The sequence below is a fragment of the Onychostoma macrolepis genome, chromosome 10, assembly GCF_012432095.1.
Source record: "Onychostoma macrolepis isolate SWU-2019 chromosome 10, ASM1243209v1, whole genome shotgun sequence".
NCBI classification, from domain to species: Eukaryota; Metazoa; Chordata; class Actinopteri; order Cypriniformes; family Cyprinidae; genus Onychostoma; species Onychostoma macrolepis.
The window spans coordinates 18,618,857-18,635,292 of record NC_081164.1 but is presented as its reverse complement, the minus strand read 5'-3'; the positions used below and the strand labels follow the sequence as shown (position 1 = coordinate 18,635,292).

At 35.4% G+C, this 16,436-nt stretch overlaps 2 protein-coding genes across 2 annotated transcripts in view; both read left to right on the top strand.

Moving 5' to 3' along the window:
• The first annotated feature begins 2,701 nt into the window (after positions 1-2,701).
• Positions 2,702-12,413, top strand: slc1a3b (solute carrier family 1 member 3b). The gene is made up of 11 exons (XM_058789210.1): positions 2,702-2,936; positions 3,130-3,359; positions 4,002-4,249; positions 4,513-4,650; positions 6,674-6,878; positions 6,963-7,005; positions 8,324-8,595; positions 9,552-9,785; positions 9,871-10,065; positions 10,144-10,278; positions 10,737-12,413. The coding sequence occupies exons 3-11, from the start codon at positions 4,069-4,071 to the stop codon at positions 10,945-10,947; spliced, it is 1,614 nt and encodes a 537-aa protein (XP_058645193.1). The 5' UTR covers positions 2,702-2,936; positions 3,130-3,359; positions 4,002-4,068; the 3' UTR covers positions 10,948-12,413.
• A 1,563-nt stretch (positions 12,414-13,976) lies between these two features.
• Positions 13,977-16,436, top strand: part of nipblb (NIPBL cohesin loading factor b) — a 31,915-nt gene continuing 29,455 nt past the window's right edge. Inside the window, exon 1 of the mRNA XM_058789245.1 lies at positions 13,977-14,363. The gene's annotated coding sequence lies outside the window, so the exon portion shown is untranslated. The remainder of the gene's footprint in view (positions 14,364-16,436) is intronic.

Sequence of the window (16,436 nt, the reverse complement as noted above, 5' to 3'; positions counted from 1 at the left end):
AGAGCCTCTTTGCACAAAGCGGCATCCCTGTGGACCTGCTGAATGCATGGTGAATGAGCAGAATCTCTGCTAATGGCTTGAATGGTTGCTGGGTGATAAGCCATTGATGCCGGCAGACACCACAGAGTTTGCTCATCACAGTGGGTCTCTAAAAGCCCCTCAGCTCACAGAGACCCTGGAAAACCCTTCCTTCTGTCATCCTGAAGCTTTTATCTTATGTCAGCGATAGATTATAGTCAACTTATTTTGTCTAATGGTGAATAAAATGGTGTTTTAAAATACATTTAAAAAGAAAACATTTATAGAATTTTTTTTTTCTTTCTCTTAGACAATTGTGCGGCTGAATGGAGAACAAACAGATGTTTTTCTTCTGAGTAATGACCCAGTAGGTCTCACACGTCTACCGTGTAGACTTTCAGACGAATATGGAACCGCATAGCTCTTACTGTATATAAATACTTTCTACAATCATTTTTTGTAGCTTACCAGCAATAGCAAGGTTTGGGGTTTGATTAGATCCTGAAAAATTGTATTTTGTTTAATTTAACATTTTAGAAGATTTTTTAGAACAAATTGTAGAGACTCAGGAACACCAAGATTTTTTTTTTTTTTTACTAAATAACATAAATTAAAATAACATTTCTAAAATATAATATTTGTATATGTATTAAAGGCAAATATAAATAAATAGAAAAATTAATTAATTAAAATAACATTTATGAAATAAAATATTTGTATTTATTTAAATAAAATGCACAAATACATTTTTATTTAAATAAATAAATACATGCATTAAGTAATTAAACAAAATAGTAATTACTAAATTAATTTTGTAGAGATGCAGGATCTCAAAGAAAGAAATTGTTAATTTAATAGTTAAATAAATTAAATTAAATCTCCAATAATTAAATAAAATATTTGTATCAAATATTAAATTTTTAAATGAATAAATAAATAAATTTTGGAACAAAGTCCAGAGGATCTCCAAGAAAATCTATTTTGTTAATTAAATTTATAGTTGAATAAATTAAATTAAAATACAATTTATGAAATAAAATATGTATAATAAATAAATACAAGTAATATTTAGTTAATCTAGTTTGTCAAGAGAATCAAGAGAATAAGGTATCATGCAAAAAAAAAAAAAAAAAGGAATAGATCTTGAAAAAATATAACTTGTTGCGCAACATAAGAATCTGCTAAATGCCCAAATGTCATTGTGTTTTTTAATCTCTTGGAGAATTTTAGATACACATCTCTAGATATATGCACACACTTACATTTTCTGCAGTTATTTAATCATAAAATCTTCTTTAAAAATATTTATAATAATAATTTAGATATGAAAGATGCCCGTTATAGTTTTTCCACTGGCTCTTTAAAGTTGATGGTTGAACGTCAGAAGAAAATGTGCATGAAACGAGTGACATCAGATGTTTTGAGTGAGTTCAGCTGTTTCATATAGACTGTAAAACCGATACCTTCGGGCGCTGCGGCTCTATTCTACTCCATCCAAGCTCTCAGACTCAACAAGTTCTGGGAACCCAGTGCACTCATCCAACTGCCCTGCTTCCCCAAAATCTACCAGTCTTCAAATGCTCTCCCTCAAAACTGTAAGCAGAAAGGCTGAAAGCATCTTTTGTGCTTCATCTCCTTTGTCTGCCGGGAAGAGAGAGGGAACGGGTGGGTGATGAGGAAGAGGGGGGTTACTGGTCTGGAAGTGTTTGGTCCAAATTACACATTCAAGGCGAGCACTGTTTATGATTACTCTCACAGAGATCAGACAAAAGCAGAGACATTCCAAGAACCCAGTGAAGAGGACCAACTTATTCTGAGAAAGGACAGAGACCTAGGCCTACCTCATAACCTCATTCACATGAACTCAGGCCTGGAGATACATGTAAAACCTTCATATGCCTCTGGGCCATGGAGCAATCAAATAAAAATGACATCATAAAATGGATCGTTTCAGCCCTGGATGCTGATTGGTCAATTCAACATTCCTGACCAGTTAAAATACACAACATCGCAAACATTGCGAAAACAACTACACTACCAGAAATGAATGCTTTTATCCATCGAAGATGCATCAAATTAATTTAACATTTATAATATTGCAAAATATTTATATTTCAAATAAATTAACTTTCACGGTTTCCACAAAAATATTAAGCACGACGGTTTCAGCTGTGATAATAATAACAAAAATATGATTGTTAAGCACCAAATCAGCATATTAGAATGATTTCTGAAGGATCACGTGACACTGAAGACTGCAGTAATTCAGCTCGGCATCACGTATTTTAAAATATATTAAAATAGGCCTACATAGTTATTTTAAAATATAATTATATTTCACAATACTGTTTTTACTGTATTTTTTATTTAATAAATGCAGCCTTGGTGAGCATAAGAGACTTCTTTCAAAAACATTGAAAAATCTTTATATAAGATAAATAGAAATAATTTAGACACACAATTTCACAATATTTGAAATATTTTATTATTATTATCATTATTATTATTGTTATTATTATTATTATTATTTATATTTGTTGCCCTGTTGTTATATTTGCTGCACTATGAAATCCAAAAGAATAAAATATGTCCAAAATGTTTTGTCACCTAATGTGCGCACGATGAATAAAAGCTTTAATTGGTTCAAATCACTCCAAATGTAAATGTCACGGCGGTGACGTCACCTCCTGGGACGGGAACGGTTCACACACTGAATGAGGGAAGGTCTGTGTTTGTGGGGCCTGTGGGAGAGGTGAGTGTGTGAAACAACTCTCACCCCGCAGGAAGTCTGCCCCATCACGAGTGTTATCTGAATAGTCCAAAGACCTGCCGAGAGCGCTATTCCTCGCCCTCGAAATCACAGAACGAGTTCGTTCTCAACCACTGAAACCGTCTCAGGATTAAATGTCAAACACGATGTGAGTTCTGAACGCTTAGCGTTGGATGTGACAGAAACACAACTGGGGTTCACCTCACGTGTGCCCTCAAAGAAAGCTTGGAAGTTGACAGCATTTGTACTAAATTAGCCTTTGAAACTGAACTGTTTTTTTTTTTTTTTTTTTTTTTTTGTTGGTTGGTTGGTATATTCTAACAGTTTCATTTATTTTAAAGTGAGAATCGAGCAAGAACCCTCCTGCCATTCCATCATGTACTGTACCACCACTGGGCCCCCCTTTGAAGTGTCTTGAGCATCTCCTATTTGGAGTTCACAAGCTCCTCCCCTTCTGAGATCCTGAGCATCAGGAGCTTCTTACTGGTGGAAGGTTATTAAATTCCCAGCACAGACTGGCTAACTCTGATCACTCAGGGCATCTCTCAGCACAAGAGCTCACTGGAAGCAGGTAAGCAGCTCTTCTTCTCTCAGCTACTTGTAGCTATGGAGCTTTTCTTTTCTTTTTTTTTTTTTTTTTTTGGCTGGAGTACCATTTACCTGGAAATCAGATGTAATTATAAATAACACTATTTGCATTCTGTAGAATTTAAATACACAGAGAGATTTGTGTGGTTCATACTGAATTGTGGAACCTCAGCAACAAGATACAAGATCAAATAACTGTAGGTCTTATGAATTAATTTTTCATTTATAGAATAAATTTATTTTTTACATGAAATTTAATTGTGTATATTATATAATTCAATTGCCTATAAAATGTAATTTTATATGTATAGTAACAAAAAGTAATAAATATAATTGCATATAACCGTATAACTATATACAGTGTTTTATTTCAGCAATAAAAAAGCTGCCATTTACATGGAATTTACTTGCGTATATCATCTATTTTAAAATATGCTTATAATTATGTATGCTCATTAATTAAGTTATTTCCAATGAATTACACTACTGTGTATTTTTTTTAGGTTGCATTTTGGTTTTCCATTATTTTTTGCTGTCTTTCCCATTTTAACTCAAGGATTTGGGATTTAGATCAGTGGGTGTGCTAGATAGAGTTTGTCTCATTTTTTCTTCTCCTTGTGTTTAGGGTCTCTTTTGGGTCACCGGTTCAGCCCAGCTAGTTTGATCGGAGTGTGTTGAGCGACACCACCAGCATGACCAAAAGCACTGGGGAGAAGCCACGGTCGCGCAATCGTGTGCAGCAGATCCGAGAGGGAATTCACCTGCGTTCCCTAAAGGCGAGGAAGAAAGTGGAGGACATCACTAAAGATGACGTGAAGACCTTTCTGAAAAGAAATGCTTTTGTGCTCTTCACCGTTGGAGCTGTGGCCTTTGGTCAGTGCACCTGGTTTTGTGAAATTGTTTTTGTTCAGGAAGTTTTCAAGTATGAAAGTTTGCTCTAACCATCTAAAGAAGTCACCTAAGCTGAAGTTAGTATCTTGGTCAAGAACACAAATCTACTGTACAACCTAACAACCAACCACCAGTTTGCTGTAAATCTAAAAAGCCTTTTGACAATGGATGCCTTTTGATTTATGACAGAAAAGAGTTTTCAACAGATCTGTGCATCTGAAATGCTTTTATTTATTTATTTTCAGGTATCATACTGGGTTTTGCTCTGAGGCCATATAAAATGTCATACAGAGAAGTGAAGTATTTCTCCTTTCCTGGTGAACTATTGATGCGTATGCTGCAGATGCTGGTGCTTCCCCTTCTAATCTCAAGTTTGATTACAGGTATGATATTTTATTGTTTTGATTTTTTTTTTTTAATCCAGAAATGTAGCATGCAACAGTTTGATTGCAGATTTTAAATCAAATATGTTACAGCGATCTACAGCAATAACTGGGAATTTAAGTCTTAACCGGAAATCTTAACGCTTAATGGAATGTATAAAAGAAAAAGGGGTGGAGCAACTGGGATATTATCCAAGGCCATATAATTAAGAGGGTGCAATGAGATCCTCAGTAGTCTAGCTGCTCACTGAGTCTGGGCTGGGATCCACCTATAAAAATGTTATCCCAGGCCCTGAGAATTTTAGTGACATACCTGCTTATAATGAAAAGGTAAAACAGTGATGTGAGGACATAGTAAAACCAAGTCATTAATAGAATGAGAATGTGAGAATGACGTCAATTCCAAATTGAGGGAGTGGCTGGACTTTTTAAATAATTCTATAGGATGTGAAAGAGAGAAGGGATGAAAAGAAGCTTGGAAAGGAAATAAATGAATGCCAACACAAAGCAGCTCAAGAATTAAAGGGCCCCACAATTAAAGTCACTGTATAGGTATAAGACAATTAGTGACAAAAAAAGACTTAACATGAAGCTGATAGAACAGCAATGAAGTCTCCATGCTTTTTTGTTTGGATCTTATCAAACCATCAAAATCAGTAGCAACTTTCAAGGAAACAGGTGTTACAGCTGGGCACCATTTTCTGGTTTGTAGACAGTGACCTCTTTGTGCTTCTATTAAAAGTGGCAGTGAGAATGAGGCAGAGGTTGTAAAGACGAGTTCAGCCCCTCCCACCCCTGCTGCTTCACTTCATACAAATAGAGGAATGAGAGAACTTACTTCAGACTCTTTTTTTTTTTTTTTTTTAAATGTTACTATACAAACTATGGTTGTTTAGTAATAATGATAATAGTTATTATTATTATTATCATCATTATTCAGATGCTATTATCAAATTAAATTAAATTAAAAAAAAAAAAAAATTGGGGGGGCAATTTAGTCTATAATTGTGGCACACTTGTGTGTGAGAGGGGGCTGTTTTGTTTATTCACTTCTTTGTAACTGCACAACATGAGTCATTTCTTTAGTTTGATACAAGTGCATTGGGAGACTGTTTGCTGTTGCTGTGGAGACATGGAGAGGGTGGCATGACCGCTGAAACACGGGCAGGTGGAGGAATTTCCCAGGCCTGTCCGAGAGTGAGAGAGATGAACGAATGGAGATCAAGAGAGTGAGAGAGTAGGGCTGAGAGAGATGGAGTATGTACAGAGGAAATTGTGAAGTGAGAGGCTGAACTTTAAAAGATGCTGAAGTTTGGGCCCCCAGGAGGACGAGAGGACCAAACAATGGCTGCTTTCTCTTTCTGCTCTGGGGATCAGGGCTGCAGAAAGGCCCCTGACTTGTTCAAAATTCAAACCTTAATTTGTTTTGGCAAGTCGGAGTCTTTTTGCTCCATTGACTTCTACAATGATTGCAATTAATCCTAAGAGACTTTTAAAGTCAAGTGATATAGTACTTTTCAGCTAAGTGAAGATTGAAGTTCGTTCGCACCAAGAAGGATAACTATAAAGATGACTATGAAGATATAGTTCTGAAAATTGTTGTCAATATTAAAGAATAGCAAGGTCCACACCACAGCTATAACGATAAAGGCACAGCGAAACAATATTGTTGGAATCACTTTCATAACAGTTTTTCCAGCTAATGAACGATAAAAACATTGACACCCAATCAGAATCCATCCTGCTGTCACTAGCTTGAGAATTGAAAGCGCCAGATAAGTGTGCGCTTAGAATAACAGACGATATCGTTCGCTGGTGCGGACGCCAATATAGTTATCTTTATAGTTATCCTTCTTGGTGTCATGAATCTTTTGTCATTCACAACCACCACATATCTTCATGTCCGTACAAGTTCTGGTGAGATTTTCAGCAATGATAGTACATGCAATCATGTATTTATTCAAATGTGATTTTGGTTCATTTTCATAGAAAAAAATGCTAAATTCTAATCCATCCTGTCTAGGCATGGCAGCACTGGACAGTCGCGCCTCTGGAAAGATGGGCATGCGTGCAGTTATATACTATATGACAACCACTTTCATCGCAGTGTTTATCGGCATCATTATGGTTCTGATTATCCACCCGGGCAAAGGCTCAAAGGATGAATTCGCTAAACAGCAGAAGATCGAGCAGGTCAGCCCAGCCGATGCCTTCCTCGACCTCATCAGGTAATGGACAGGTGTAGTCCTTCGCTTTCTCCAAAATACTGATTCGAACCAGTGACTTTATTCATTATATACACTCTTTTGCAGAAACATGTTTCCTCCTAATCTGGTTCAGGCCTGCACTCAACAGGTGAGAACGTTTTTCACATGATCATGTTATTCAAAATTCTATTGTTTTTAATACCATCTTAGATAATCATAAAGATTTATTAAATACTATCTCTCTCTGTTGCACACATTATGAAAGCAATGATAAAAAAAGAATTAAATTTTCTTGGCTAAAATCTTCATTAGTAAAAATTTAATTTAATTTAATTTGATACACAAAAGGTACACAAAAGGAACACAATGTTGTTTCATCGCAAAAAAATAAAAATAAAATAAAAATAAGATAAAATACAATCAAATAAAAATATTTTAAAAAGAGAGAAAAAATAACATTTAACTTCTGCTATGGTGCACCTCATATTTTTGTAAATTATTACCCTCAGAAAAATAAAAAATGTACATTTTTAAAGCTTTTTTGTCACAATTTAGAGTCACATGAAAGTAATACATTATATACATTATTGCCATTTTATATACAATTCATTAAAAAAAAGGTTTGTTTTATTAGGTTATTCAAAATCATTCCTTAATTATTAACCACTTAATTGCCAATTATTAATTGCAAAAAGAAAAAAAAAATTGAATAAAGACTCATAGAACAGAGTCTATGTGCATGGGTGTAGAATAAGCGGTCATATATAGATATATATATATATATATAGATATATAGATATAATATATAGATATATATATGTCATAGATATATAATATTTTGAGGGTTATGAAGTTCATGAGCAGTTTGGGGTGAAATTCTAATTTGTTTCCCTGTTCAGCAGGAAGTCAATTTATCATTAGATTTGATGAGATTTGTTGACATCTCAAAGAACAAAAACTTAAAATTGATCACTCTTGGATCCAAAATGTTTTTGTGGGAGGCCTTGAATTTATAATTATACCAATACTGCTCACAAGTCTTGACAACGTTTCATTTCTCCTCTTGCTGGCCCAAGCTAGTTATCTTAGCGTGTAAGGAATAATGTAAGGACATTTTTCATTTAGTATTTTGAGAGTCTGGCTTGAGTTCGACCCACAGCTGTGTTTGGACAGGCTGAGAGCTTTGGCAGAGCTGTAATGGTGCCACAGTCGGAAATAATGGGACAGAAATGGCAAGATAATGACACTGAAGAGCCTGACAGTGGCTCACAGTCTGTCCGGACACACTCCGCAGGGACACCCTGTAGTCAACCAGATCTAAAAAAAAAAACATATTTCACAAATATTGAAAAGAGTCTTTCTGTAGAACATTTCAAGCAATCCAAATCCCTACATCAGAATAACACAACCTGGATTGATCAGATTCTTGCACATTTTTAAAACTACTTCTCTTCTTCCTCCTGTAGTTCAAGACCCAGTATGGCAAGAGGATCATTCACGTGAAGGTGATCGTGAACGATTCGATATTCAACCTAACTAACGCCACCCAGGAGATTGCCCAAGAGGAAGTGATCCCTATCTCGGGAAGCACCAACGGGGTTAATGCCCTCGGGCTGGTGGTGTTTTCAATGTGCTTCGGCTTGATCATTGGGAATATGAAGGAACAGGGACAGGCTCTCAAAGACTTCTTCGACTCCCTCAACGAGGCCATCATGCGACTTGTTGCTATTATTATGTGGTGAGTGATTCCTTTAAACAGTGTTTAAAAAGTAAACTAGATTGAAAACTGTGTTTTCAATCTAGCCTAAGGCGGGTTTTCCAATATCCGTTCCTTATTTTATGAGTGAGAATAACATTTTATCAAATATTTCCTAAACCAATTTAGCTTATAATTCTGCTATTAACAAATAAAAGGAAAAATACTATATTGAAACACATTTTCCTGAAATGTATCATGGTTTCCTCAAAATTATTAAGCAGAATAACTGTTTTCAACATTTATAATAATAAGAAATATTTCTTGAGCAGCCAGTCAGCATATTATAATAATTCCTTAAGGGTCACGTGACACTGTAAACTGGAGTTTTTATGCTGAAAATTCAGCTTTACCATCACAGGAATAAATAAAATTTCAACATATATTCAAATAGAACATGGTTGTTTTTAAATTATAACATTATTTCAGAGTATTACTGTTTTGACTGTATTTTTTATCAGATAAATTCAACCTTGGTGAGCTCTTCTATCAAAAACATAAACTTTTGAATGATAGTGTATCATTTATCATTTCAAAACCACAATAAATACATATTTTTTAGAATTGGTTGGAATTTCATTCATGAGGATGACTTGTTTTGTTCTGACTAACAAAAATCATCCTCAAGAATAACTACATTTTCGTTGCTTGTCATGTAAGTAACTTACAAAAAGACATTCATTATAATTCACCACAGAAATGCCTCGTCATAATTTCACCTTACTATAAAAATAGATGAATTTCCCGTTTGTCTGGACAGAAATGTGCCCTGTGCTCTCATTTTGTGTGACCCTTTTTCATGACCCCGTTTTCATCGCATGTGTAACTCATTGACATTTTGGGAAACCTTAATCTGAATCAGTTTCTTTTCCACTGTTTGGTAGTCTAGTTTCAAATAAAACAACCTGAATGGAGGTAAATTTATCTTTTAAATCCAGGTATGCACCTATTGGTATCCTCTTTCTGATTGCTGGGAAAATCGTGGAGATGGATGACATCACTGAAATGGGCGGTCAGCTCGGCATGTATACGATTACAGTGATAATCGGCCTCATGATACATGGCATAATCGTTCTACCGACATTGTACTTCGTCATCACACGGAAGAACCCCTTCATCTTCATCACGGGTTTACTGCAGGCCCTCATCACGGCTCTCGGTACCTCTTCCAGGTAGGTCCGACAATGTCAAGCTGCCGAAATCAGGATATTTTATTTTACTCTCATTTCACTTTTTCATATTTTTGTAATCTCCCAGCTCAGCCACTCTTCCGGTTACCTTCAAATGCCTTGAGGAGAATAACAAAGTCGACAAACGCGTGACTCGATTTGTGTTGCCTGTTGGAGCCACAATCAACATGGATGGAACAGCGCTGTATGAAGCCCTGGCAGCCATCTTTATCGCTCAGGTTAACAACATGGACATGAACTTTGGGCAGATCATAACAATTAGGTGGGTTTTTTAAAATAATTCATTAAGAAAACTGAATGAAGTTTCTGAGCGTGATTAATATTCTCTTTAATAATACAGCATCACAGCGACTGCTGCAAGTATCGGGGCAGCCGGAATCCCTCAGGCTGGTCTGGTCACAATGGTGATTGTGCTGACCTCTGTCGGACTCCCAACCGATGACATCACCCTCATCATTGCAGTTGATTGGTTCCTGTGAGTGACCGTTTGTAGAATCTTAATCTGATTTGGTTTGAAAGGAAATAACGGTACAGAAATATATTTATTGAAGTATTTTGGCAAAACAAGAATGAAAAGTGACTGCGTTTGGCACTTTATCTTTCCTCTTATTTGGGACTCCCTTCATTTTTTTTTTCCATTATCAACCCAGGTGACACACTTTGATGTGTTCCCATGAGACTTGCTCCATTTTTTTTTTTTTTTTGTGAATTTGATGTAATTCAATTGGTTTTAACATAGAAACGTAATTAGGTTGGCCAAATTAATCATTCCAGATAGATCCCCACAAGTTACACAGCTAAAAAAGCCTCTTTTCAAACTAGGATGAAAACTGAGATGAAAGTAGGGAACTTTTTGACAACTAAACAAGTATCACTGATATTTACTGTCTCGATAAATAGATTCTTCATTTCCTCTTTTATTCACATTTACAGCGATCGACTTCGCACAACAACTAACGTCCTGGGAGATTCTATAGGAGCTGGAATCATAGAGTTCCTGTCCAAAGATGAGCTTCAGAGCGGAGATGTGGAGTTGGGGAGCTCAGTGCTGGAGGAGAATGAAGTGAAGAAACCTTATCAGATGATCCCTCAGGAGAATGAATATGAGAATGAGAAACTGCGAGACAGCGAGACCAAGATGTAGAGAATACATAATCAACCCCCAACCAAGGATTTTTTGTGTGTTTGCGTTTGTATATGTACAGTGGCCCTAATAATATATGAACACTTGAGATACACTTAGAAAAATGTAAGAATTGAATTGCTTTTAATGAGAAAATATCAAACTAAATGGCATTTATTTTAAAGAAATATAGTATAAGCATGCTATTTAAGGATTTGGACACTTTCTGGTTGTCGAACTTGGAATAATATTTATAATTATGGATATGAACTACACTTAAGTTCATGCACTCACAAAAATGACTTAAAAAGTGAAGTCAGTTTTGAGAAAAGCCCCAAGCTGCTGCTTGGTTTGATATCTTGCTATCTGTGCAATAAAATTCATACATTTTTGAAGTGTGGATTAAGTGTCCAAATATTTTAGGGGGCATTGTATATGTATATTTCATTTTGTTTTTGAATATTTCATTTTCAAACTTCTTTTGACCTTTTACTGTAATTTTGTTCTTGTGCTTTGTCTCCTGTCTGCAGGTCATACCGATTGTTAAATTGATTTGGCAGGAGAGTTTTACCTTGACAAAAATATATAATAATCATTTTTTTGTATTGCTTTTTCATTATTTTAATAATTAGCTGAAATGGGAAGCTATGTGGAGGGCATTGGTATGTTGGTGATCAGCGTTTGTTACAAATATGCGCTATAATACAAGCAGCAAGATTTAAACCTTAAGAGTGTTCAAATGGACAGTGCACAGAACTGATTTTAAGCAGAAATGAATGTCAGTAAATTATTCATCTGATGAACAGACAGAAGTTGAGTACATGGGCAGGATTCTAAGATTAAATACTTTTGGGCTCCGTATATAAAGTGATCATCTAAAAATGGAGTATAAAATATGTCAAACTGTAAATATCAAGAGAAAATTATGCTTAGCTTTGAAAGCTGCTTTACACATCTTTATGAATGAGACGACTTGAGTGTTTCAGCAGCTATTACAGCAGATATGAGTTTTCTCAGCAGCTCCGCATAACTAATCCTAACTGAACACACACATACTTATGCATTCATGAGATTTTTTTTATTGTTTTTTATTCTGCTATAGTTCATCCACTGACCCTTTTATTGCCATTTGCTAACATTAATGATAAATAGAAATAATATGTAGCTGCTACTGATTATTAATTGTAGGAAAATGGACTGAATGTTTACAGTCCTACGGTTGCAATGATATACAGAACTGAGTCATTTTGAAAACTGTAAATCTTTTGAAAACTTGCTATAGACGCAGGCTGGACTCACATGTACTCAGCTGGAAACTGTGATCTTATATTTCTTTGCCTTTTTTAAAATGCTTAGTTTTTTTCATGTTGCTGTATATTTCCTGTCAAGTCCATAAAAAGCAAAATGGGTGATTAGAACTATAGAATAAAGAGCATATGGATGTTGTGGGTTAAATATAGTTTTGAATAAAATGGAGAGTGGCGATGCATTGTGTGGAAATTTTTGTTTTATTCATGATAGATGAGTAGTTTTCAATGAACTCTGCTATGACAATTAGCCTAATAAATATAATGAGGCATATAATTCATATATTTAAATATATTTATTAAAAAGGCCAAGACAAACTTATACTTATATCTATATATACTTAAACATAGGCCTATACCTATACTTATGCTGCCATCTAGTGGTCAATGATTTTCTTCAGGCAACAAAAGCACTACATTCAAACAAAGCTAATGCACATTTTTGAGTTAAATGTCCAATTACACAAATGCTTGTTTTCTGTATCTAGTTCAAAACCCTCCTATATTAAAATATTTTTGAGAATTCTGTCCTCAAGACTAAAATTCCAATATAAATGCATATAATTGATCGTAATTGTTGGCCAATGGCTTTTCATTTTTTGTGCATTACCTTTTTACATTTTTGCTTTTCTATAATCGTATTACTATCTAAATTATGTTATTTAGTTGCAGGTTCCATATTGACAGTTTGTCCCATTCGGTATGAAAATATGTCTTGACGTTGGGATATGTTGTCACAAATGGTCAGTAGGTGTTAAATGCATCGTTTTTCCAAATGTTTAATAGTCACGAGTTTAAGGTATGTGCATATACCGAAGTTACAGAAGTCATATTTACTGGTGTAAGAATTAGTTACAACTGTCCCCTATTATGTCTAACATAACGTCCATTTTTAGTGTAGTACCGTGAGAGGGCGCAGTTGAGCTGGTATCTTAGTAGGCTATATGAACAAAAACACATTGGTTCAAAATTATTGTCAAATATTCGTGTAATATCTACGTTAATGAAAAAAACATTCTTAATTTAATCAATTATTTCAGGTCAACCAATTTTCTGATAGTAGTGAATAGGGTTAATTTTTTTAATAATAGATATCACCATTCATCCCCAGTTGAATAATTGCAGTACACTAATAAATTAAATTTTGCATTATAAGTTTTCTGTTATGTCTACATAAGAAAATTATGCATTATCCAATTAAAAAGCACTAATTTGCATATTTGCCAGAACAGAAATCTGAAATGTACTTAAACCCAGGTTCATTTTTAATTATATATATATATTTTTTAATTAATTATTATTTTTTTTAAATCAGGAGAATGATATATGAACAAATTCATATGTTAAAATAATATTCTGTATGTAAGTGCTACTGAAGTGGAGATGTCTGGCTCAATGCATGGAAAAAATGAGAAAACGTCCTTTATTGCATTGTAATCGAAATCTACAGACGCAAAAAAATCGAATGTAATAAATTTAAACACTTTTAAGTGTATTTTGGATGTTTTCTTTCCGCTAGTCTGATTGTTACGAAAGGAAAACATCACAAAACCCCAAAACTGACTAGTGCGTTCAAAAACAATGGTTTTGCTGTAGTGTCTTGCCTCAAATGAAAAAAAGTGTATTTTCCTAATAAGCCTTCACGTTATTTATACACATTTAATGAATACTAGAAAACAAAAGCGTGAACGAGGAGAGAAGAAGAGAGGAGGGAGAAGAAAACAGAGTGGAGGATGATAGAGGAGAGGATGGGAAGCGGCGGATGGAAGAAGGAGGGAAGGGGAGGAGAGCAGGCAGCGGAAGTCGGCGGGTCGCTGCTGGTTGGTTCGGCGCCGGTGGAGGGAGTCATTCCTGCAGCAGTGCTTCCGGTCGGCATTTTGTTCTGCGAGAGAGAGAGAGTCTGTGTGGATTCTTTTATGAGCGCCCAGAAGCCTTTCGGCACCGAATCTTTTTCTGCCATCGTCCGGAGTAAAGTGCGAGCTTCCGCGGGCGCCTACGAGAGGAATGACCGCCTCCAGTCCGTCTTCATGTTCGCAGTGAGAGGAAGCGGTGCGACCCGGATTATTGTTGTGAGAGGGACACAGCGAGCCCGAACCCCTCCACCTTCACCTTTCAACAACAGAGCCTCAGGTAAATGAGCCGGGCCCGTTTCGCTGGTTCCGAGCGGGGAAGCACAGTAGCCTGTTCTCGGGGTTGGACTGCTTCGGACTTTCCGAAAGGTTATCGGTGTTGAGCAGCCCTCGCTCCGCGTTAGCATACGCGTTAGCTCGGTGCGGGCCCGCAGGCGAATCCGCGGTTCGGATGGTTCGCGAACGAAAGGCCAAAACGGGCCGTTTAAACGGACACAGCCGGTCCGGGGGGGTTCATCTGGAGATGCAGGTGTGCAGCTGAACCTGAAGCCCGGAGATAAGAGTCATACAGGCCTGCAGCTCCGCAGACCAGAGTAAACAATACTGTCCTCTCAGAGTAAACCTCATTCACCTTCCATCAGAGTAAACAATGCTGTGCTCGTAGAGTAAAACCGTTTCCAGCATCTGTCAGAGTACACAAAATCATATCAGAACAATCCATATTAACTAGAAATCAGAATAAACAATACTCTCATATTCGAACAAAACTTAATAGCCATTAGAGTATAAACAATAGTAATTTTTTAGCAGTTCTCTTTAGCCGCCTGTGAGAGTAAACAAAAACTCCTCTTATTTAGCATTTAGCTCAGTAAACAATATCATAACCGTCTTGATTAGATAGTAAACATGATTCATCAGAATAAACAATACTCTCTTCTTAAAGCTGAACTTACTAGACATCAGAATAGTTTTATTCCACAATATCTAATTAAAGCAAACCTTTGAGAATCTGTCAAAATAAAGAGCAAACAATACACTCTTGTATTGAATAATGCTGGCATCCAATAATTCATAACTACTATTCAAAAGGGGTTTACCTGCAGATCAGTGTAATTTTAATTTACTAAGGCGAATATGAAAATAGTTTATATGCATGTTTACTGTTAATTATCTCTGAATATAAAGGTTTGTTAAAGCATATATGAAATTATTGAAGTCGTAGTGAGATTAGTAATATACACAAATATTGTAAACATTTATAATGCTCATACGTGTTTCTAAAGAACAGAATAAAATAATTTTTTATATACAATTTTTTTTTTAATAACTCGTATATAAATTTTTTTTTATAGAAAATACATTTATCTTCAATATTTTAAAACAAAAAATTGAGGCTTTATTGATTTTAAAAATGCAGCTTGAATGCTAAGAATGAATGAATGAATGAATGAATGAAATGCTGGTAGGATTCAGTTAGCTTTAGAAGTTGATATCCAAAACGTGCACAAATTAAAAACCAAAAGTAAATTTTAAGTTCCGTGTTTGTTGACAAGATTCTGGCTTCTCAGATTCTGAGAAGGGATTACAGTTGAAATCGCTCGTGTTTATGACAAGACTGTCAGATTTGTTGATTTAAATTGCTGTGGTGTTTTATTGGAGCAGCTGGTGCTGCAGAAACATTGAGCTGTGGTTGTAATCTGGGAGTGAGATTTCACATAGGAGACCTATATTTATATATTTACCTTTAATAAATGATCAGACATGATGAAGCTTGTCAGATGAACTTTGAATGACTTGCCAGTTCACCATAATTTGATGCTTTTGATGTATATTTGTTCCTGTGGTCTTTCATTTTTACTCAGATAAATGTGCCAAGTAGCTGTATTCACAGTAGTACTTTTCCTGGTTGTGTTTCACTATTGGACTGTTTAATAATAAGGCACCATGATGAGTCACCCAACCTGTATAGATAGATAGATAGATAGATAGATAGATAGATAGATAGATAGATAGATAGATATTGAAATCGAGAGAGAGAGAACTAGTCAGGAAGGATCTGTCCAAAGACTGTGTGGATGAAAGCTCTGTCTACACATGCACATCTATAATTGTGTTGCACAATGTATAGTCCTTTTTTATTTGTTGTGTAATTATGGCCTGAATATTATGTTATTGTGTCCATTAATTAGAGATTACCGCCTGCCAGAACCACCTGTAGAATTAGTGGATTATTCTGCAAGTTCTTAGTCATACTGTATAAAATTGTACTTGATGTTCTTGAATGCGAAAGGTTCATTCAAGAAATTAACTAGAAGTGTGTATTCTCCAAATCTATCTCTAAATGTAAATAACA

Excerpts from the sequence above, each read along its gene's own strand:
- slc1a3b (XM_058789210.1), top strand. The coding sequence starts at position 4,069 with ATGACCAAAAGCACTGGGGAGAAGCCACGGTCGCGCAATCGTGTGCAG. Across the intron at positions 4,651-6,673 it reads AATCTCAAGTTTGATTACAG|GCATGGCAGCACTGGACAGT; the intron begins GTATGATATTTT and ends CATCCTGTCTAG. Across the intron at positions 7,006-8,323 it reads TTCAGGCCTGCACTCAACAG|TTCAAGACCCAGTATGGCAA; the intron begins GTGAGAACGTTT and ends TTCCTCCTGTAG.